Raw genomic sequence first — 25,003 nt, forward strand, 5'->3', positions numbered from 1 at the left:
TAATATTGTCCATATGTTTTTCTCAACAGAGCTGAATTCAGATCATTCGAATTTCTCGAGGTGATCTACGTCACTAACGAAAATCTTTGCCTACCTGTCCACTCCTGAGCCAGCGCTGTCAACATAAAAAAAAAAAAAAAAAAAAAAAAAAAAACATTTGCTCTCACAAGTCGCGAGGGTTAGGTCTACTTTACAGAAGAAACAGAGCAGTTTTATATTGCCACCTTTTTTAAAAAATATTATTATTGACTCCTTATAACCCTACCAATTCCCATACAGATACTTTTAAAACTTAAATGATACGAGGTAGCATTTGTAGACAAATATTATTCAATGATCTCATTGCAGTGGTTCTCAAATAGTACGGCACGAATCCCTAGGGGGATCGGAGTGCGATGCTATGGGTATGGGGACGAGGGGACGTGTGAGACCCTGAAGAACATGATTAACAACATTAATAAATGTATTCTTTATTGTAAATTGATGGATATCCAATTCATGTGTACGTTCTTCAATGTTTATAAGGATTAAAATAAGATTATCCTTTATTAACAATGTTATATAGAGGTGTACTCGCAGGGGCAGTACATGGGGTGCAATTTTTTTCTTCTTCCTGGAGGGTCGTAACAGAAAGCAATTGAATATCACTCATCTCATGCAGAAATGAAAAATGAAAAGATAGATAGTTGAAGCCCATATTCCGCCTCAAATGATGAGGACGCACACCTGGAGCATATGGCACCTTTCCTACAGGTTTATCGGAACTCAACAAAGAAGCGTGGTCTGTGGATTGCCTGTGATTCAACCTATTTACAGTCTGGAGTGCAAAATGATGCATCTTTATCTCATATACACCCTTCTGTTTTCACTTCCCAGACACCCAAAAACAACCCAAAAAATGAGCAAAATGAATTGGCCTTTAGTGAGATCATCAATCATGCTTTAAGAGAAAGGGCTGGAGGAAAAGAGGGTGGAGTTGTGGAGACTTTGCCAAGCCCTGTCCTTCATCATCCATTATGGCACGATGAATGTGGGGGTCTCCGTGGTCCAGTGGACAATGATGAGACCAGCATGTGCCAAACGCAGATCATAGCAAATTTTGAATGGGGTCAAGGGTCGCCATGCTCAGAGAGAATTTCTTTCCACTCTCTGGGGTTCCACATTTAGTACAAATACTATATAGACATATGTGTTTTACATGATTTAAAATAGTTCTCAGGTGTCTAAATAACATCTTTATGATGTGCTTTTTTTTTTCTTCAACATAACCAAGAAATCAATAAATCATATTTTTTTTGGCTTGCTGAGCTATTTTTTCAGGGGCAATCCTTTGCCATGTAAATGAGCCACTGCTCACCTCACACTAGAGTGTGAGGTTGACAGCTTTCGTAAACTGCGAAAATGGTGAATGCGCACAAAGAGACATCATTTTATCATGAAACAAAAACTCATTTACACTTGCCAATTAGTGCGTGGATCTGTGTAAATTCTGGGACACAATTTGGGGAAATGCTAAGAAAAGATTTATTTCGTTGTGCTATTTCAGCACTCGAGTTGCATAAAAGCAGTGACCAAAAAGTTAAAAAAGTCATAATACGTAGCATGTGTTTGCCGGTGAGAAGGCGCGGACACACTGTGCGAAATTTCTGTCTTACCTGGATGAGTGACTCGCTTAGTCGTTCCTCGTCCACCTGAAGCACAATGTCTCGGATCTCTTCATAAGGCAGGCGGAACGAGCCCAAGAAAATTGCTGTTGAGTTCAGATGGAGAGAAAGAAGAAGAAAAAAAAGACTGCAATTTCCTTTTTATTCTTTTGGATCAACAGTTTCAAAGACTCATTTTACCACATTTAAGAAAAAAGAAAAACGAGCTAACATGTCACTTTTGAGAACTAAGTCTGTGGAAATATGAAAACAAAACAAGAGTATCACCGTTGATAGTGCCAAAGTGAAGTTATTCTGTCGTGCCAACAAACTGATATCATTAAAGTTGCATTGTAGAAGTTGAAACTGGGCTTGTGTGGGGGATGGGAGTGTATACTATACCTTGGGAAATACCAGTTTTCACAGTATTATTTGTCCACTCAACTATATAAACATGACACCTCAAATAAACACCTCCACTGTCCCCATTTGATGGCACTATTACCTTTAGTATGACTGATATCAACGTGTTGCCGTGGCTTATGTTTAATGCAACAGACACCGCCCACAGAGCTGATCTGGCATCTGTAAGGCTGAAGTTTAGTTTGCAATTTAAAGAGGTTGCACAGGAAATCTGCAAAACATTTCCACACTGAAAGATATGGGGAACTAAGGGGAAAAAATAACAACCTTTTCACATATGTTTATAGTGAGCTGTCCAACACAACGCATTAGTTCGAGTCAAATTGTACCCTCGTGGCATTGACAACAGTCACATTAATTACGGCCTGCTGGCTATTGCAATCACTGTCACTGCAACTCGAAAATGTCATGTTAAAATGCTTCAATTGGTGGTTTGGAGGGCTCCATAAGAGGACCATATTTTCTATTTGGCGAATAATCTTCAATTTTACCCTTGAACGCCTTATAGCCAAATGTCGCTGGATGGATCTAAACCTCTTGTTGCTTCGTATTTCCAATGAGGGATGACACTGGCAACATTGAGGTTTGTCACAGCCGCAAATCCATGACACCTGTGTGGTCCATATGTGGGGAACATATGTTGAGTTTGTGTGTTTTCATCAGACTTTGATCATTTTCCAAACGGCTTCATCAGTTGGAAAGTGGAAAAATAATGGAATACAAAAATAAGGTGGTGTGTATCATTTTTTTTGTCTTAGTTCCTGTGTGCATAGTATTACTTCCCTATATTATGACAAAAGAGACCACATGGGGTGTCAAGGTAACACACCATGAAACGAACAATTTAGGGCCCTGGAGATTCAAATTGTAGCCTGAAGGCTCACTTGTATTAAGAATCTATTTTATACATGCATTATGAACGCATAATCCATAGGTTTTCGTGATGACTGTTAACAACTGCCAAGTCCCCAAAGGGCAGGATAAAAACACCATCAGTAGTGAACTCCTATTGACCAGCCAGCTGAAACATCCGTGAATGTGGAGTGAAAAAAAAAAAAAAAAATTGTGGTTGGCAATATGGACATGCGGTATACTTACATAGATTCTGTGCAGTCTTGGCATCCAAAATGCGAAGCTCCCTTGCCTTCTTCTTAAACTGTGTCATTCTGTCATCAGTCTCATCTTTCGTATCCTTTCGCACTAGAAGGAAAAAGAAGAGGATGTTGCATTAGTATATACATTTTTTTCCCCCATTTTTTAACAGGCCTCAACTCTACGCAGAAATTGCATTTCTTGCTCTGCTGGTTCATAGGCACACATCATTTACCTTTGTTTTAAAAATGTAAATAATATGTTATTTCTCTGCTCTGAAATGAATGTTGCATGTGTAATTAATTGTGTTTATGTTTAATAAGATGACATATATGTTTTGGAAGGCTATTTTCATATTAAAGAAAACAAACAAACTGACTTGTTGATAATGACTCCACCACCATGAACACAAGTGGGTCTCAAGGTAAGAATAGTTGACAATTTAAGGCATTACAAATACACGTTTGGTAATGTTTTACACATTACAGTACCAATTATGAAACCTACAATGGCGTATATACCATATCCCTGATCTATTAATATGTCATAAATTACAAATCGTCCATGTTTCCATTCATTCAGTCGGCATGTATTGGTCCTGTCACTCAGGCTTGGGTTCCTCATTAAGACATGTCAGTTCTGATTGTACTGTCATTGTCAGGCTTTGTCGTGATGATTTTTGATCTCTTACTGAACAATACAATCAATGACTATTATCAGCACCATTGGTTAGTTGTTTGGTCATGATGTCACTCAGTGGGAGTACAATTTACAGTACATACAAATGTTTGTTGTTGTCCTTGGTGCTTGTGGTAGGGTTTTGAATTTATCTAGGGCACTGTCTTGAATCAGATTGGTCAAAATACATCTGGGAAAAAAAAGGCCCTGGCAGAACTTCATGAAATTGACAATATTACACTTTTACCATAATTTCCGGCCTACAGAATGCACCGGATTATAAAACTCACCCAGTACATTTGTAAAGGAATTACCATTTGGTACATACATAAACCGCACCTGTGTAAAAGCCCCAAGTGCCCACATTGAAATATGAGATATTTACAAAGAAAAACGGTACACAGAAAGAGTTTTCAAAGTTTTAATACTTTATCTTGGCTTTACATAGCAACAACATGGTAGCAACAGGGCTGGTTAAAAAAAAAAAAAAAAAAAAAATGTAAAAATAAAAAACAGCTGCGGCAGCTACACCGTAGCAACATGGTAGCACAGCATTAACAGAGCTGGTTAAACAAAAAAACATATCTAAATCACTGAGACGCGGCAGTAATACAGCAGAAACATGCTAAAGGTAGCACGGCACTAACAGAGCTGGTTAAAAAAAAAAAAGCATACCGTTAAAAATCACTGAGACGTGACAGTAACACAGCAGCAACACGCTAGCATAGCGCACACAGGGCCGGTTAAAAAAAATCCATACCAGTAAAAGTCATTTCCTCGGCACATGTATTTCCCTGGTCTCACTCTTATCTTTTCCGCTTGAGTGCCCCCTTGGGGCCGTTAGAAAAAATTAATTAATTAACCGCATCATCACATAAACCGCAGGGTTGAAAGTGTGTGAAAAAAGTTGCGCATTATGGGCCGCAAATTACGGTAATCTATTAAAATAAAAATGGTATTTTTTTATGTACCAAAAAATGGAAGTGAAAAATTTTCAATAGAAAGCAGAACTCTTAAGACTTAATATTTTTAATCATGAAGAGGCGGCGAACACGACTCAACCCAGGATGGGCTGGAGACACTATGTCTGCCAGTTGACCTGGGATTTGCTTGGGATCCCCACAGAATAGCTGGATGAATTGGCTGGGGAGAACAAAATCTGTGTTTCTAAATTGCTGCCCCCGCGACCTGACCCCAGATAACTGGAAGAAAATGAATAGATCGATGCATGAATGGATTTCCTGTTATAGGTCAATATTCTAGTGAAGTTAATTTTTAATTTAGTAAAGGACAGTAATACCTCTACTTACAAATGTCTCTAGTAACAAAAAAAATCAGGTTACGAAACACCTCCTCAGAAAATTATTCTCCAGTTACAAAGAACAATTCAGAATATGAAAGGAAAAACTAGGGGCTAGATTCGCAGCCCCCAAATTCCATCGTATGTAAACATCCTGTATCTTGGTTTGTGGGGCCTGATAGAGCTGCTCTCCCATTGGCTATTGCCGTAGTATCTTCGTGGCATCCCATTGGCTAGGAGGGATGTCAATCTTTACCCTTTCCCCGAGGACACTCCACTGTCACCAAATCACGCTAGCGCTGTCACACTCTGTAACACGCTAGTACAATTTGGAAAATACAACTTTTTTGTTTGTTGTTCCACGTTTATTCATGTTTTTCCACCATGGCTGCATGAAATTTTAGTGGAATTAAGTAGTTTGGGTGCATACATTCGTACGTATGTTTTCTCTCAGTTTTCAAATGTTTTCCTTCTCCTTCATCCCCCATAATGCCTTTTGCTTGGCACTCACTTTTCTCTTCACATTGTCACCCAACGACAAAGGTAAATTAACATCTTCTTTACATTATGTACGTTGAACCCTCATTTTTGGCAGGGGGGGAGGGTCTTGGAATGGATTAGGCTTTTTATATGTATATACTTCTATTTACAAAAAATTCGCGTTAAAACTACTTCCGGAACAAATTAATTTTGGAAGTAGATGTTCCACTGTACAAAGAAGTAAAGAACGGTACCATATTACAGTGCAGCAAAGTTAACCTAATATGACTACATATTTTCAAATAAAAACAACCAGTAACATTTTTCTTGGAAGGAACATGCCCAGCACTACTAAGGACTGGACGTACAAATGAAAAGTGACTTGAATTTTAGGAGCCTGATGTTACGTTATTATTAAAAAAAAATCTCTCGTTCTATTTGTGGGAGCAGTGGCAGATTTTGTTGATAATCCTAACAACTGCGCGGAAGGAATCGGAAGGCTCTCCCAGGAGGAGTCTCCCAAGAAATGTAGAACAAACAACCCGTTCCCTGAGCACCATGAGCACCATGCGTCTCATGTTTGAAGAAACAATCAAAGAGGCGGCATCTCCTGGGCAGCCAGATGAAGCAGCGCTGAAGGCATCTACCTCGCTCCAACGCCTCGCTGTCAACACGTAACATGAGCGAAGGGAGCGTTTATACAAATCAGTAGTGCTAAAAGGGATGCACATGTACTATTATGCATGTAATTGTGGCCCTACTACTATATTATCAAGCAGGTTGTATTTGGCTTCTGAACCTGATTGCTAGCTGTAATTATGGGCCCCAAAGTACCTCGTCTATCATTATAATGGTTATATCAAACCGAAGTATTACATGATCCACTTTGTAAACCGATTTCTGAAGTGGTGAACGATTTACTATGTCATAAAATACATACAGTTGATATGTTACGAGTTATTGATTAAAAAAAAAAAACAAGAAAACACTTTTCTCCAGGGCTCCACGCTGACCACAAATGGTCATATTTTTCCATGAATATGAGTAAGTATGACTAAAATTGTTTATCTTCTGCATATGCAACAATTATATATATATATATATATATATATATATATATTTTTTTTTTTTTATGTTGCTGACAAACTTATGCTCCACACTACATCCCCGTTTTTGGAGATAATGTATAAAAGAGCTGGTTTGTAAAAAACAAAGTGAGTTAGGGGTGGGGAAGTTGGGGGGGGTAATTGGGTAATGTTTGAAATTGGGCAATGCCCCTTCCTTTGGGACTGGTCGGTGAGGTTCTCCCACCCACTCCCTGTATCCTGGGGACTGGGTGGAGTCCCCCTGGTTGGGTCCCCCTATGGAGGGGCTCATTGGCTTATCCCCCGCTCCCCACTTTTCAGAATAGTGGGCTGAGCCTGCCTTTCCTCAATGAGAAACGCCACACGACAGTTGACTAACACGCGTGTATTCACTAATAAATTCAATAGACAAGGTATAGGCTTTCATTGCTTGTGCTGGGACCACTAAAAACCACACAAGTTATGCTAACATATCATCTTACAGGTTCTTACAGGTATTTAAACACTAAGTTGCTCATTTCACACATTCTGTCCTGTCTTTTTATGTCCTCTCTCATTTTGTTTCTCTTGGTTAGTTCTTGTGTGTCCTCACCGGGCAGTGTGACAATGCATCGTGTCAAATTGGTGAAAAGACAATTTCTCAATGGAGAATTTCGTTTTTGTGAGCAAAACATGGCAATTTCTGGAGTGATAATAGCGTTTTGGAGTAACAATATACAAATGTAAACATTGGATGGCCGAGGATGGAGGTGCATAGCAAAATGATTTGAAAATGTCTTTTTCACAAATCCTTTGGGAGGAGACACATAAACTACTAAAGCCTATAGAGAAGGACTTAGTCGGCAAGAAAAAGAGAGGTCGCACACTTCTCCTCTTAGCCCTTCTCCGGCCCACCTGCACAGGAGGACTTCCTGCAATGTCATGAAATTCCCACAGTATCACAATATTTATTGCAGCATGAGTTGATACCAAGAAAAAAACTGAACTGCGAGAATCAGATATTGTCCATCCCTACACATTGGAAATGAGAGGAAATGTGAATATTTAGTTTGCAAATCAAAATTATTGTATATACCCCTTTTTCTTTTCCTTTCGGCTTGTCCCGTTAGGGGTCGCCACAGCGTGTCATCTTTTGCCATCTTAGCCTATCTCCTGCATCTTCCTCTCTAACCCCAACAGTCCTCATGTCTTCCCTCACCACATCCATAAACCTTCTCTTTGGTCTTCCTCTCGCTCTTTTGCCTGACAGCTCCATCCTCAGCATCCTTCTGCCAATATACTCACTCTCTCGCCTCTGAACATGTCCAAACCATCGAAGTCTGCTCTCTCGAATCTTGTCTCCAAAACATCCAACTTTGGCTGTCCCTCTAATGAGCTCATTTCTAATCCTATCACTGGTCACTCCGAGCGAGAACCTCAACATCTTCATTTCTGCCACCTCCAGTTCAGATTCCTGTTGTTTCTTCAGTGCCACTGTCTCTAATCCGTACATCATGACCGGCCTCACCGCTGTTTTGTAAACTTTGCCCTTCATCCTAGCAGAGACTCTTCTGTCACATAACACACCAGACACCTTTTGCCAGCTGTTCCAACCTGCTTGGACCCGTTTCTTCACTTCTTTACCACACTCACCATTGTTCTGGATTGTTGACCCTAAATATTTGAAGTCCTCCACCCTTGCTATCTCTTCTCCCTGTAGCCTCACTCTTCCCCCTCCACTTTTCTCATTCACGCACATATATTCTGTTTTACTTCGGCTAATCTTCATTCCTCTCCTTTCCAGTGCATGTCTCCATCTTTCTAATTGTTCCTCTGCATGCTCCCTGCTTTCACTGCATATCACAATATCATCTGCGAACATCATGGTCCAAGGGGATTCCAGTCTAACCTCATCTGTCACCCTATCCATTACCACTGCAAACAGGAAGGGGCTCAGAGGTGATCCCTGATGCAGTCCCACCTCCACCTTAAATTCCTCTGTCACACCTAAGGCACACCTCACCATTGTTCTGCTGCCATCATACATGTCCTGTACTATTTTAACATACTTCTGTGCCACACCAGACTTACGCATGCAGTACCACAGTTCCTCTCTTGGTACTCTGTCATAGGCTTTCTCTAGATCCACAAAGACACAATGTAGCTCCTTCTGACCTTCTCTGTACTTTTCCACGAGCATCCTCAAGGCAAATAATGCATCTGTGGTACTCTTTCTAGGCATGAAACCATACTGTTGCTCGCAGATACTTACTTCTGTCCTGAGTCTAGCCTCCACTACTCTTTCCCATAACTTCATTGTGTGGCTCATCAACTTTATTCCTCTATAGTTCCCACAGCTCTGAACATCCCCTTTGTTCTTAAAAATGGGAACTAGAACACTTTTCGTCCATTCTTCAGGCATCTTTTCGCCCGCTAGTATTCTGTTGAATAAGTTGGTCAAAAACTCCACAGCCATCTCTCCAAATTGCTTCCATACCTCTACCGGTATGTCATCAGGACCAACTGCCTTTCCATTTTTCATCCTTTGTAGTGCCTTTCTGACTTCCCCCTTATTAATCATTGCCACTTCCTGGTCCTTCACACTTGCCTCTTCAACTCTTCCTTCTCTCTCATTTTCTTCATTCATCAGCTTCTCAAAGTATTCTTTCCATCTTTTTAGCACACTACTGGCACCAGTCAACACATTTTCATCTCTATCCTTAATCACCTTTACCTGCTGCACATCCTTCCCATCTCTATCCCTCATTCTGGCCTACCTGTAGAGATCCTTTTCTCCTTTTTTCGTGTCCAACCTGGTGTACATGTCTTCATATGCCTCTTGTTTAGCCTTTGCCACCTCTACCTTTGCCCTATGTCGCATCTCGATGTACTCCTTTCGCCTCTCCTCAGTCCTCTGTGTCCCACTTCTTCTTCGCTCATCTCTTTCCGTGTATGACTCCCTGTATTTTGGGGTTCTACCACCGAGTCTCCTTCTCCCCTTTCCTACTAAAAGACACACCAAGTACTCTCCTTCCTGTCTCTCTGATTACCTTGGCTGTCGTAGTCCAGTCTTCCGGGAGCTTCTGCTGTCCACCGAGAGCCTGTCTCACCTCTTTCCGAAAGGCCGCACAACATTCTTCCTTTCTCAGCTTCCACCACATGGTTCTCTGCTCTACCTTTCTCTTCTTGATCTTCCTACCCACCACCAGAGTCATCCTACACACCACCATCCGTTGCTGTCGAGCTACACTCTCCCCTATCACTACTTTAGTCAGTAATCTCCTTCAGATTACATCGTCTGCACAAAATGTAATCCACCTGCGTGCTTCTACCTCCGCTCTTGTACGTCACTATTATGTTCCTCCCTCTTCTGGAAATAAGTGTTCACTACAGCCATCTCCATCCTTTTTGCAAAATCCACCACCATCTGTCCCTCAAAAGTTCCTTTCCTGGATGCCGAATTTACCCATCACTTCTTCATCGCCCCTGTTTCCTTTACCAATATGTCCATTACAATCTGCACCAATCACAACTCTCTCGCTGTCTGGGATGCTCAGAACTACTTCATCTAGTTCCTTCCAGAATTTCTCTTTTAACTCTAGGTTACATCCTACCTGTGGGGCATAGCCTCTAACCACTTTATACATAACACCCTCAATTTCAAATTTTAGTCTCATCACTCGATCTGATACTCTTTTCACCTCCAAGACATTCTTAGCCAGCTCTTCCTTTAAAATAACCCCTACTCCATTTCTCTTCCCATCTACTCTACCCATCTTACATATATTATTTTGCCCCTAAAATATTCAGTTTGGATGCTCTGTACTTCGATGGGAAAAAAAAAAATGGAATCGTCTCGAACCCTGTTCCTCACAGTACGTACTTGCATGCTCAAATCATGATCTTGCGACCGTCTACTGGCAGACTACATTTGCCCCACAGGATGGCAGCAACATTTCAACTGTGAATGACAAAAAGGAAGTGATTTCACATACATTTTTACAAATAAACTTTATGCTTGTCAAAACTTTTTGTGTATCCCCCAAAACATGCACACACATTAAATCTATATTATGCCAGTGCGCTTACCCTGTCAAACATTGACGACTAGTAACATCTGACCACCATCCTTGCCAATGTTTAAACGTGCTCGGCAAGTGGCCCAGTGGCTACTGTCTAATACTACGACAACAAAACCATCCGACTTGTACTGATTTTAACATGGCGAAATATGAGGACGAGTGGCTTGGAAAATGGATGGATGGAAATAATCCCTCACACGATCCATACAGTGATCGCCTGGGAAAGAGTGATTTGGGATGTGCACCGTTTTTTATCGACTCAAAAGGCTGAATGAGATACATTATACTTCTAATAAAGAGGTTAACAGAGCATAAGATAATTTGAATGTAACATTACTACTGCTGGCACCACTGTTTACCAAACATTTTGGTGCAAATGAGCATTTTTACTTGTGTAAAATACAGAAGAATGAGTACAAAGTATCACAATAAGGCTTCATCAAGCAGTCTAGTAGAGCTCAGCAAAGTACATTTATGGTCAGAAATGCAAATGAGGCCCATCTTTTTTTCATTATTTCATACTGGATATACACATTTGAGATACAAAAAATGCTTTTTTTTTAATTAATATGGTACATTTTTCTGCCAATACTGTATTCATGTAAATTGTAAGACACCTGAATGATTCTGATTATTTCCAAACAAGCACATAAGGAGAATTCTCAAAGGAGTGTTACTGTAAACTGTAACACAACCTAATAACTGAGAGGAAGGTAAAACTTTCCCTCTTGCCAAAACAGTCACCAAATTAATTGGGATGATGCTGGGACAACAAATGAACGCGGGTGCAAAGACACATTTGGCTTCCGCAAGATCAGTTGGCATCCGTATCATGACTTGTGGGTTTTGGATGGAGGTTTTCCCTCTGGAAGTTTTGTGACAACAAGAGTTCTCTAGCATTTGAACATTAAGTATGTTCTGCTGGCCCGTACACAGCATCTTCCATGTGACATTTCCCACAAGATGTACAATCCAACACAGGGTTTTACCAAGCCACACAGTACCATGCTCACATTTGGATGCTGTGCTGAGAGTGGGCCTAAAAATCAATTCAAGAAATGAAAAGTCTTGTTGGGGCAGGAACTGAAAATTGTAATTGGAGTAATCTTGGAGAAGAGTTCAGTGACTTTTTGTTTTATTTTAAAGGTGATTGTTGTGGTCACATTTGCCCATATGAAGCAGATAATTAAGATGCAATAACAAAATCTGATTAAGACAAAGGACTTCCTCACACTGCAGTGATTCAATTTCAGCTTTCAATACCTCTCTCTACAAAGTACCTACACATATTTTGTGCAGTTGTTCTAAACACACTTCAATAAGTGCTTTGAGATGTTTCAATGCCAGATTTGACCAGAGCAGATTTATGCTCCACACCGGAGTTGTCATCACGTGAATGTAGCACAACTTCCCACAGCTGATGTTATTGCTGTTGTTCTTTAGACTGCTAACTAATTAAGAGACTGATGAATATGTTGCTAGCCTCAGGTCTTTCAACTGTCAGACCTATAGATCTCAAGGGTAAACTTTTAGCATAACCACTCCCTGTAGATTTCGTCTTGATAAAGCTTGACAAACCACAGATTACCCCAGATAAAGTGCTTGAACACGACGAGTGGGTAACTTCACCCAAATGAACTCCCCAGTCACAGCTTTGATGTCAACAAAACACTGTTGGGATTTGCTCAAAGATCTTAAAGCTACTACTACTACAAACAGCAAATTGCATTATTATGTTATCGAACAAAAAACTAATGAGTTTTCAGAACTCGCTCATCAAGTGTCAGTCTGTCAAAATGTCAGATGAGGAGAAGCATGCAATCATGAGTGTTATGATATGCGCTATTGAGCGCGTATATTCTCTCGGTTTCCTGGAACTAGGATTGGGCATCGTTAATGGAAAAGAAACAATTGGAACCGGCCCTAACATTCCGGTTCTCACAGAATGGTTCAAATTTTAAAATGTCTTGCTTCAGTTTCTATGCCTATAGTCCGCCAACCCCGAAGTTTCTATCCTGCAGGCTGCTAAGAAAATGTTTGTTCATAATTTGAGAACACATACTTAAACCACGCCCACTTTTTTGACACAGCCCCCGAAAAGAATCAGAATCCAGATTTATTTGGAAACAGAGTCAAAATGAGGAACCGTAATTGGGACCGGAATCGCTCAAATTCAAATGGTGGACAACCCTAACTTTAGACTTAAAGTTCATTTTACATAAAATATGACTATTATTTTATAATTGTCTTTAATATAAGCAAGTCAGATACAAAATTTAAAGCACAAATATTAGTAATAACAATTTGTAAGCTGTGCTATTTTTTGAACATGACTCACTTGCACCTTAACTGGTTGCGGGCACCACGTTGGTGACCCCTGCTCTATAGGAATTAAAAAGTTGTCCTTGTACTTTTGTACACCAAGAATCTCAGCGCTACGTTTTGTCATTAAGACTCTTGGTGAACAACATGTTACAAGCATGGAGGTGGAAGATCTCCCAACTTTGCAAACATCGTCATGCACAGTGATAATTGGGACTAGAAATTAATGCCTGCCAATGATAACATTTCTAGTGTCCCAAAAATGCACTTGAAAATTAATGCAAACATTCAGATCAGTGTGAAAAAGATATGTTGAGTGACTTTCAATAATAATAAGACTTAAAGCTGATTTTATCGGTCTGATAGGAATTGCCCATTAAGCGGCATGTTATGCTGATTGGCTGATCGACTTTAACGTCATAATTTGTCCATCTGATCAATGAAGTCATTGATCGGTGCCGCAAAGACATTTATTAAATGGCATCATCATGCACAGTATATCTGAATCTAAAAGCCTAAAACCCTAACACCATATCTTATTTTTATATAGTAATATTTATATATTTTATATAGCAGTATTTATATATTTTTTCACATCTTTTGATGTTTTCACGTAATGACCCTACAAGACACATTTGTACTAGGTTAGACTACTCCAATAAAATATTGTATTCTCATACCACGGCATCCCGTATTTTACAATCACTGGGCTTTATCTTGTTAAATCAATTGTTACGCCGACGACACGAGTGAATTGCACCGACAGTATTATAAGGATAAAAATGGGGGAAAACGAGTGTTGGTAGTCACTGGTGCTCAGGAGAGGACTTCAATTCAAAGCTTGCTTGAGGTATGTTCCCATGCTTTTCGTAAAATATGATGCTCATAATAGCTGTTGTATGTAGTTACGCTTTCAATCAGAGGGCCGATATGACTGTGAAACCACAAAAATCTTTACTCTTTACACATTAAATTAATGAACTATTTTTGGAATCAGAAATTAAGGGTAATGGGTTTTTCAACCATTGTTGATATTTGGTAACAAATAAATTGCTTGCAATATACAGTATCAATGTTATAATTTATGATATGACAATTTGAAATTTTGGTACAGATTTGAACATAAAACATGAAAGTTGATACACACGATTTGCCTTTGCGGGCCACATAAAATCATGTAACGGGCCGGATCTGGTCCCCGGGGCTTGAGTTTGACACCTCTGGTGTAAAGCCTAACAATAATATGCCTAAAAAACATGGGCTTTGAAGTAGTCTCATCCATGATGTTGGTTCTACCGCCATGAAATGATTTGGTCTCCAAGGAATGTTTTTTCTTTGAATTTTTGTGACACTTATTCCAAATTAAGGGTTGGTCACAACGAGGGATTTAAGTGTTTCTATGCATCTGAAATTAGCTGTGGACAAGCTGGCTGCTTTATCACGTTTTCAAAGGCAGAGAGTAGGGATGCTACGACTGATTATCTTCAGAAATAATTATTCTACAGATTGTCCGATCAAATTGTGGTGTGATCATTCAGTGTAACACAATTACTGTATATTAAGTTCTCCGTATTTGCCATTAAGAGAAGGTTTGAAAGCTGTTTTAGTTTGACAGTGATAAGCTCAGTTAATAATTGTAAAAAAATAAAATAAAATATGTAAAAACATCAACTGTGGCATTAATACGGATTTTCATAATCACGGTTTGACACGGTAGCAGAGAAAATAATGGAAATTAATTGGGATTAAACTTCCGTTATTTTGTATCGCACGCATTGCCCTGATCAGCGTTTATTTATTTAACATTTCGAGTTATATATTATAATAACATAAAGCATTTGTACTCATGTGCTCAAGAAATGTTTCTATGGTATACTCAAGTTAATGAAATTTGAACAAACACATATAAAACTTTTGTTTTTGTTTTGTTCAAAAGAGAGAACATCAGTCTGCAGGGAAAGTACACAACAATGTCAGGCAAATGAAACAATCTCTTGAATCAATAACGCTGAGTTGACCTGCAGCTTTTAACAAGTGTATTATAATCTACCCCGCATTTAAACACGCCACTTGTGTGCTGTCAGTCAGAGCGAAGGGAGTGTGGGAACGTTCAGACTCTGCTTCTCAAATTGGACGTGGTCCTGGGGCAGCGGATGGATTGATCCCGACAGCCAATCACTTGGAGGGCGCCGCTATCCGCTTGTGGCAAGGCATCGCTCTGCGCCCCGTGTGCTCTTCAGCGCTGCTGGGAAAGGGGCTCGCTCACTGGCCTTAAAAGATGCCGCCAGTGTCTGCTAAGACTAGAGCTATGCCTTTAAGCAGTGAATAGAAAATATTGGCGCTGGGTTCAGAGCATCAGGAGGGGATGACGAAGAGAGATTTAGCGCTACGGCTATTCCTTGGACAGATAGATTACACAAATCCTCACAGTCTTTATTGGTCAAGGGCCAGGTAACAAAATAAATAAAAAATACAAAATCTGAGGAAAGTTTCAAAACGTCACTGTTTGATTGTGTGTGTGTGTGTGTGTGTGTGTGTGTGTGTGTGTGTGTGTGTGTGTGTGTGTGTGTGTGTGTGTGTGAGAGAGATGGTTGTTTTCAATTAAGTGAGTGTTCGGAATATTTTTAGCACAGAGGAAATATGACATATTCCACACTGTGGGATTTAGGACTTTTGATGGATTGTTTTACATGAAGGATAATTGCACTCTGGTTGAGATGTATATTTTTTACATTTTTTGTAAGCATTGAAATTACAAAATATAAAGCCATTTGCAAACCTTGAAGCATCTCGACACAGTCAAGGCAAAACCAAACCTTTACGATGTCTTAATGTGCCAACAACCTTGGAGATTAAACAAAATGTGAGAAGAGTGGGAGTAAAGCTATATTTTTCAGTATGGTTTGATGCATGTGGGTCTAAATCGAGATGCTAAAGTGAACATTTTGATTAAAACTGGACTGTGATTTGTGTCACAACAGTCTGTTTTAATTATTGTGGACAACATTTAAAAAGAAGCTTAACACGAGATAAATTAACATGAATTCAGAATTTCATGTAAAAAGAATTTGATAATAATCATGGGCAAAAGGGAAAAAAGATAATAAAACCTAATGCAATACAGTCTCAGCTAATCAGGATGTCTTCTTAGACAAAACAAAATGTCATTCCATGATTAATATGCACACCTACTTTGTGGGAGTTAATTTCATTTAGCTACAATAGGATAAATGAAAAATCTTTGATGAGTTGTTTAATTGGATTCTTTTGTCACAGTGTTAAGGCCGTTTCACACTACGCATGCTCACTGAAAGGTCTGCAAGCCACCACACAGAGAGGACGATACCCCTGGTGCAACCTTGCCAATATGTATTTGCCATTGTTGCAAAAGGAAGCTCCTGCTTTACTTATTTAAAGAGGGAGTAGCAAACAAGGAGCAACAATTTACAAAAAAAAAAAAAACAAAATATAACAAAAAAAAAAAAAAAACAGAAGAGCTGCATCCTATGCTAATTTCACAGCAGCGTCTGAGATAGTTAACGCTCAGACATAAACTACACACCCACAAAGTGTGCTTGGCGGTCTGTTTCAGGCTGAGCAGGCAGCAGTTTAAGAGGCGTTTCAGTATAAAATGTTTCTTTTGTATTGATTCCGGGGATAGTGGGACACCATATGTATTCTGACATCCACCACTTTTCCTTCACTGTTTATAGTACAACAACAAATAAATCCAGCAGTTACCTCAAACACCCGCTGCACTCGCCTCACCAAGGCGTTTCGTGGCCCCATGCCCTCAGCACAATACATGGGTTTGTCCACAGCATAGTACTAACTGAGGTATGAAAAGGCCTTCAAAGTCAGGGGTAAGGCTTAGGTTAGGGATAAGTGTTAAGTTATGCTTAGTGTTGTCACATGACACAGCTATTGGCATTTAATAGACGAGAAGAGGAGACGCACGTACAGTACTCTGTAGATATAGAGCTTCAAAGAGAATATGTTTTGACTAGCTACAAAAAAACTTAACACTTAAACTAAACAAACATATATATATATATATATATATAATTTTAATTGAGAAATGTGAAAACAAGGTCAAACATCTATTTGTCTGTGTCTGAATGTATCTTTCACTTTAAACGATACTGCACATTGCATTCCAGTTTTGGCAATAAAATGATTCAAGAAACACTTTTTTAGCATGTGAAACATGACCTTTATAACACGAGACAAAAAAAATAAAAATAAAAAAATGTCCTGCTTTGAGCTTTATCTGATACCTTGGAATGTTATCGTTTTTACAGATGACAGAAAAATATGCCCTCTCGACGCCACAGATTAGTTCCCTGCTTTGAGAAGCAGCCATCTCCTTTTCAATTTGTCTTATTGTCTGTTAGCGGAAATAAAAATAGAATGTTCAGTGTAAAATATGTATTTGTATTCACTGGGACTTCATGCATTTATGCATCATTACAGTAATTTCACACTAAGACTGAATTCAATAATTTACATTGCATACAAACTCAATTTGTATGAAAAAAAATATTTCTGGATAAAATGCTGGCAGGTTAAAAGTTAGTATAGTATCTGTAGCAATATAGCAATGATTATTAAGTACAAAGCAGGACAAAAAGTACAAGTTGCCATTGTCTGTAGTTTATTTTTTCATTTTTTTAATGCATTAATGTAGTCCCTCCTCTTCGCCCTCTCGGGAAGGTTAACCGATAGGTTGATCCTATTTGTCTCCCAAGGAATGAAAGAACTTAATAAATACTTCACATTTCTATGTTGGAAAATGTCAAGGTTTGCTGAGAGATGAAGACAAGAGAAGAAGGAAAATTGGCTTGTTTCCCTTTCAGGCAGGTCTTCCACACTTGTTAGCACCGAAAGGTTTATCCTTGGAAATCAACATGATGACAGTCACATTTAATACTTTACAAATTTCAAGTCTCTTAACTTGCACAAACTTGATGACTAAAGGCCAAGGCAGCCTGCTCTCTGTAACTGTGTGATTATTTTGAGGAATTCTGGCGATGTGAATATGTCAGTGCTTGAAGATGTACCAAGAAGTGCATTTAAACCCTGAAGTCACAGTCCTTGAGCCTCTCCACTTATGTGCCTGTCTACAAGTTTGTGTGTCATCTTCACCTTTTCCACCTAAATCAGCATTGATCTTTAGTAGGGTTGTTTCTTATGAGTATTGAACATTACAAACAGCAGATACTTACACCAGAGTTGCCTGTCAATGTCCACTTTATTGCAATTTTTAATTTGACACAACGAGGTTCTCCATCTTTATACCTGGAGCCAAACAACCAATAATGACATTATGTAATGCTATGTTTTAACAATTAACTCCATTGGCCAGCAGAACATGTGTTGTATGAACAAGCCACCCCAATCCATCCATCCATTTTCTCAGCTGTTAATCCTCATAAGAGTCATGGGAGTGCTGGAGCCACTCCCAGCTATCCGTGGGCAGGAGGTGCGATACACCCTTAAGTGGTTGCCAGTCAATCGCAGGCCACATAGAAACAATCCTTTGCACTCACATTCACACCTAAGGGCAATTTGGAGACTCCAATTAATACATGTTTTAGGGATGTGGGAGAAAACCCACGCAGGCACATCGAGAACATCCAAACTCCATACAGGCGGGGCCTGGATTTGAACACTGGTCCTCAGAACTGTGAGGCAGATGATCTCACCAGTCTTTCGCCGTTCCCACCTCAGTCACTCTATTAAAGAAAGGGAATACTAAAACAGTTGGATGAACCATCCCATTCATCCATTTTCTCAGCCGCTTATCCTCACAAAGGTTAAGCGAGTGCTGAAGCCGATCCCAGCAATCTCTGGGCAGGTAGCGGGGTACAGCCTCACTGGTTGCTGGCCAATCACAGGTCACAAATACACAAACAACCATTCGCACATTGGATGACCTACAAAATCACATAAGTGCTTGGAATATTAATGTGTCTGTACAAAATACTGTGGAGTGATCGCTTGTCAGAGTCTAGCAGACCATCAATTGCCTTTGAGATGACTTCACTGAAACATCATCTCTAAAACCACACTGCAAAATGTTCTCTACACAATTAATCTGAGTGCCTGTTTGAATACTTTGGTGCTGGTGTATTTTATGGCATCAGAGTTCAAAGGAGCTCAGAAGATTACTAATTATTTGTCATAATTGATCTTACAATTTCCATCTTTTTTCATGGTGGGGAAAAGAAGCCTTACTGACTGCATTGAAGACCTCAATGATTGCTCAAAATGGACAAAAAGGGTGCAGTGTATATTTCCAGTAACACTCACATTGGAAAGTCGGTATCATGTCCACAGGGTGTCCGAAATGAGTTGATGTTCAATGGACGGCAGAGGCGCGAATACACACTTTAATTAAGTCAGTGTCATGTGCTGATCAAAAGAGAGAACACGAGCTTTGGCAGCTGTGCGCCGTCGAAGAGGTTGCGCTGGATGAAGCGGAACAGCCGACGTGGGCAATCACAACCCCAATGGCATGTGATCCCCCTCTAATTTATTTGGCCACATGTATAAAGAGACATACTCTGGCACGGATTGTGACACATGCCTTTGGACTTCCCTGCCCCACTGGTACACTTCGAACCATGCTGGGAAAAAAAAAAAATCTACAAACAAAGATGTATGCAGAATGTAAAGCAACGGAGATGAATTATCTGAAAAAGATTTTTCAAGACAGTTTTCAAACTAAGTTTTTATTGGGTCACCAACTGTTAGACTCAAATGCGGTACTTTATATCAATGGAGTTTGTTCACTATAATTAATAAATGTTCAGTGCTTAACAAATGTTTTAGAGCACCAAAAAATATAAGGTTTTATACCACAGCTGCACTTAATTAACAGCATTGGTAAATACCAAAAAAATGTTTTTATGTTTCTATAACGGTTAGTAATGTTGTTTTTTTAGTGGCTAAAATACGATTATTGTGCACAATCATTTTTTAGATGTATCGTTTTATATTTCAAAAAAATAGAACGGCACAATTTCTTTTGATTGTAGATTTTTCTCTTCATATCTCCATCTGAAAACATTTGGCAGCACATCCCTGAACCACAAATAAAGACATTGAATTTTTATACTATCTGCCAAATGTCAGCTCAGTTGTACTGTGAGATATTCTGTGAACTAAAATACTTATCTTAAAAAAATAATACTTGCATGCCTTTTTTTTTCAGAAAATTATGAACTGAAATCATAGTTACATTATATATTGTTGAAAATACATACAGTAGATCCTCCAAAGTCAAAGGTATTAATCCTTTTTGGCTTAAAATAGCGTGAAACTTCAGATTTCACACAAGGTATTCTGCCAAATGGGCATTTTTTTTTTTCTCAAAGCAAAAATATCTTGCAGGTAGGTGGACTTCACTTCCAAGGCCCCCTTCCAAATATTACCAACCATATTTTTATTATGAGTATCTTTATTAGTTGTGTGCCTCAGGGTCCTCGTTCATTTCTTCAGGGGCAAACAAAAGAAGTCTAAGCAGTCCCTCCCACCGTCTGACTCGCTCAACACTTATCTGCCTCCTTTCCAAACGCACGTCTTCCATTTTCCTTCCTCATGGATTAAATACTCTTAATTTGAACTAATTGCGCAAACTAATTTCTTTTTCTTCATGTCTCGGCATTTCCGCTTGTTTTTACTCAGCGGGCTCGTAAACACTTTGGGAAACAGGCTTTAATAAGGTTGCCTTATGAGGGTTTGGGGCGTTTAATGGACACTGGGCTTGTTTGATGAGTCTCCACTTCATCACCACCTTTATTAATTAAAGTTTATATTACATTAGAAACAAAGTTAAAGCCATTGGCACCCCCATTTATGGGTTCATGTAACTGCATATCTATGGCAAATTAATTGGCCGACTGCAATTACGGAATGCTCATCGAATAGATTTTACAAATCAAATATCATTGTACTGGCAATGAAATTCACTAAAGTGAAGAAAAATATATTTGATTGTGAAATTATAATCTCATTGTTCAAAGGTTGAGGAATGTTGTAAGCCTTCGGGAAAAAAAACAAAACAGATGAAACAAAAAAACAAGGGAACGTTTACCTTCCCCAGAAGGTCTTGGAAGAGGTCATCGCTCTCATAAGAGACTTTCTTAAGTTCAAGTTCTGGTTTATTTGATTACATTTGTTTTACACCTTTGTGATTTGGCATATTCAAGGGCAACTTTGGTTTCTGGGCTGCCAAGAATGAGTTTGCAGAAGGAAGCCTACACACACAGAGCAGGTTCCCTAAAATTATTAAATTATATATAACCTGTATATGTAAATAATAAAGACATAACATGCAAATACTCACTTATAATTTTTCACAAGTCTTAATTTTCAAACTATAAATGCTCTATCTGTATGGTATGTGTTTTGTGGACGTTATGTAATGCAATATAGCCTGTCAGATAATGAATACCTGTGTTATCTCGTTGTACACAAGGTTATATAGCAAATACAAACAGCACTCCATTTGAACATGTTGCACAAAGTAACAAATATAAAGAAGGCCTTAATAATATGTTTCAAACAACTGGCACATATTCCTTGGCAACATTCATGTCCAAGGATTTATGTGGTGTGGGAACTGTATGTCCATTCGTATTTCAAGTGTTTGGCTAAAAATGGTGACCTCTGATTGGCCGCCATTCCTCCCACCAGTTCAGAATGATCATACCTACCTTCATTCGTGATGTAGAAAGCTAGAGAACCAAACACGCCGTTATGCTGCACTTTTATCTCCTTTCCTAAACAGCATGTGTAGATGAGTTTTATGTGGACCTCGTGGAGGTCTACGACTGAGAAGTCCATCAGTTTGCAGCAACACACTCAGCTGATATGAAAAGACAATAGGACAAGTCTTGGATGTCATGTCATGTCGAGCCTGTTTACTCCTTGTCGGGACACCATTGAAGAGCTAGTCACTGCTAAAATGTGCATCTTTTGTGTTTCTGTCTCCCTTTGTGTGTTTGAAAATTGAAGTGCACAGCCAAGCAGGGTGTGAAACCAGATTGAAAGGGGTTGTTGGCTGGCACGATAGCAGCAGGTGCATTAGGACGGCTAATATTTGCACACCGGCTTCTGAGGCAAATAAGCAGCTTGCTCAAAGAAGAAAAACGAGGGGCGGCAATCAACTCATAAATGCCTCTGTTAGCGTCACATACAGCAAAAGCTCACGCTGCACTCCTGCCACCATTTCTCTTCTTTTTCCCCCAGAAAATTTCCTCAGTGCAACACAATTGCCAAGATGCATCTTGGTGACATTATGGAGTGTGTGACAAATCCTCTGTTATGTCACACTTCCCTTTTAGCTCCACGTTCACACTGACAGATGTTTCAGTATAGGGAACTTTTTTCATTGAGCCGAGAGGCAAATGGATTGTGTTAACATACAGTGAACAAATAAACTGGTCACCGTCTGCCCCCCCGACATCTACTCAAAACACAAAAAATATTTGTTTATTGTGGGTCTTCTTGACTATTTTGGATGCAAAGAAAAACTGCTGTTTTTTCGTGTTGGTTACTGAAAAAGAGCTTTTATGGAGTCCAGGTGTCCATCCATTCATGCCTTTAGGAGGAAACCAGAGTGCCTGGAGAAAACCCACGCAGGCATGGAAAGAACATGCAAAACCTACACAGGCGTAGGTGGGATTTGAACCCCAGTCTTCAGAACTCTGAGGCAGACACTCTAACCAGTCTTACACTGTGCCACGCCCAAACATACACTCAACTGAAAACTGGTAAAATTCTGGTTTTTGACACGGATGTGCATCCCATGTGCATGTTGATTATTGTAAGCATGTTTTAGTATCTGATAGTCAAAATAGTATGTAAAGTAGTAAATAATATGTGCTTATTACACCACATTCCTCTAGAAAGGGATCCTTTTAATAAACTGATAAAAGTGGTCATAGAGAAATGGTCTACACATCCACGATTACTATCTGCAGCACTATAGCAGTGATTATTAAGTACAAAGCAGGACAAAGCACGTTTAAATGTGAGGTTTTTGCAACATAAAAAATGAAATGAGGGTCACGAGAGTGATGGAGCTAATTCCTGCCGTCAACAGGTCGGAGGCAGGGTAAAGTCTCAATTGGTTGCCAGCCAATCGCAGGGCACATGGAGACAGACAACAGTCGCACTCACAGTCACACCAAGGGCCAATTTAGAGTCTCTAATTAATGAATGTTTTTGGGATGTGGGAGGAAACCGGAGTGTCTGGAGAATACCCACGCAGGCACGGGGAGATCATGCATATTTATATATATATATATATATATATATATATATTTTTTTTTTTAAATCCAGATATTTGTAAAACCTGTACTGGCTTATCCATGTTTGAAAGACACTAATCCTATTCATGCATACTGTATAGCTTGTTGAAAACTGTTGATATCGTAAGCCAAAAAAGATGAGGATAAGTCTAGAGGCTGAGATGTGTTAGCTTCCCCCTCTCTATCCCCAACCTCTCTGTTTTGTGGTTAAGTGTAAGAAATGAAAGCTTAATCCGTTGAGATGGAAAATCCATGGAGGCATCTTATATATATTGGAGGACATTATTAAGATGACAACGCAGATTCATCAACACATCCCAGCCGTTGTTCCATCAATGCCTTTCCAGGGGGGCGGGGGGGGGGGTAGACTACACCCACATGATGACTGGAATCATTTTCATGAAAATCACTATTAGCGTTCATGAATGGGCAAGACAAATCTCACAATATAAACAGATGCCATTCCACCAAGGTAAATAGTGTCACAGAGTTCAACTAAGGCATCAAGGTAACTACAAAAAAAAAAAGCCGTCTTCCTGCACAAAATTACTGTCATACCAATTAATACACTACAGTGTGCCCTTGCCCATTCGCGGTTCACCATCCGCAGCCCCGCATATTCGCAGATTTTGCTCTCCAGGTTTTTTTTTTTTAATTTACTGTATTTTCACCATCACAGGTCTTAAATTCTCTTCTTAATAGACAAGGCACCACAGTAGACACGCTGCCTTTCAATGTGGTGCACTTTATATGTACACTACTGGTGTGTGAGCATACGTGCTGGCATGAATGCTAACAGTGTAACTAATGTGTTCAAGTGTACTTCATTGGACAAGTCACAACAATTGTGCACAAAAGATATGCTGTACACTTTGGAGAAAATGTAAGACTTTTATAAGCATCTTATGGTTGCACATATATGGTAGAGATCAATAGGTATGTTAAGACTACATCCATTATTTGTAGATTTTTGTGATACACGAGGGTGTAATGGGGGAACACTAATATGCATTGCTATACAAGTGTCACAAAGAAATCAAAACTCACATTTAACGTATTACAACATGAGAGTCGAGAACTCAGAGTAGAACAGACACAATATGTATGTGGTTGTCATTAAGCCTAGAAAACGGAAGACATTTTCCAAGGTATAACTCATGTGACGTCTCCTGGGATACAGTGAGAAAGGCATGAATCTCAATCCAATGAATAATGGACAATATGGTGCATCCACATAAGTGCTATGATGGTGCTGATTATTGGCTCAGGTGATAATTTCACTATAACCTGTGAGGATGACCAGACATATCCACAGTTAGCAGCTCAATATGAGATGACCTTTTCCTCCTGACTGGACACAGTTTTGATGCGGATTGATGAAGGACCGATCAAAGACTGGGAATCATTGGCACAGGGGTTCCCTTTGCCAAGGGATGAGAAGAAGACACTTGTAATTGTCTCCAGGCACGGAACACTATGGGGTAAATTTAAGCAGCAGAATACATAGTTGCACTTGCTACAACAAAGAGGGTTTCAATTAATAGCTGATAGCATTTCGTAGGACTTCATCAGACCAAAAGAAAATCTATGTGACGTAAGC

The 25,003-nt window shown here is 39.5% G+C and overlaps 1 protein-coding gene across 9 annotated transcripts in view; it reads right to left on the bottom strand.

The window, feature by feature from the left end:
* Window positions 1-25,003, bottom strand: part of diaph2 (diaphanous-related formin 2) — a 468,029-nt gene that overhangs the window by 197,699 nt on the left and 245,327 nt on the right. For all 9 annotated transcript variants that reach the window (XM_061834220.1, XM_061834223.1, XM_061834222.1 and 6 more), the window contains 2 exons: window positions 3,165-3,266; window positions 1,656-1,750 (listed from right to left, as the gene is read on the bottom strand). In XM_061834220.1, coding sequence (XP_061690204.1) covers window positions 1,656-1,750; window positions 3,165-3,266 — 197 coding nt within the window. The remainder of the gene's footprint in view (window positions 1-1,655; window positions 1,751-3,164; window positions 3,267-25,003) is intronic.

The sequence above is a fragment of the Syngnathoides biaculeatus genome, chromosome 11 (assembly GCF_019802595.1).
Source record: "Syngnathoides biaculeatus isolate LvHL_M chromosome 11, ASM1980259v1, whole genome shotgun sequence".
NCBI lineage: Eukaryota > Metazoa > Chordata > Actinopteri > Syngnathiformes > Syngnathidae > Syngnathoides > Syngnathoides biaculeatus.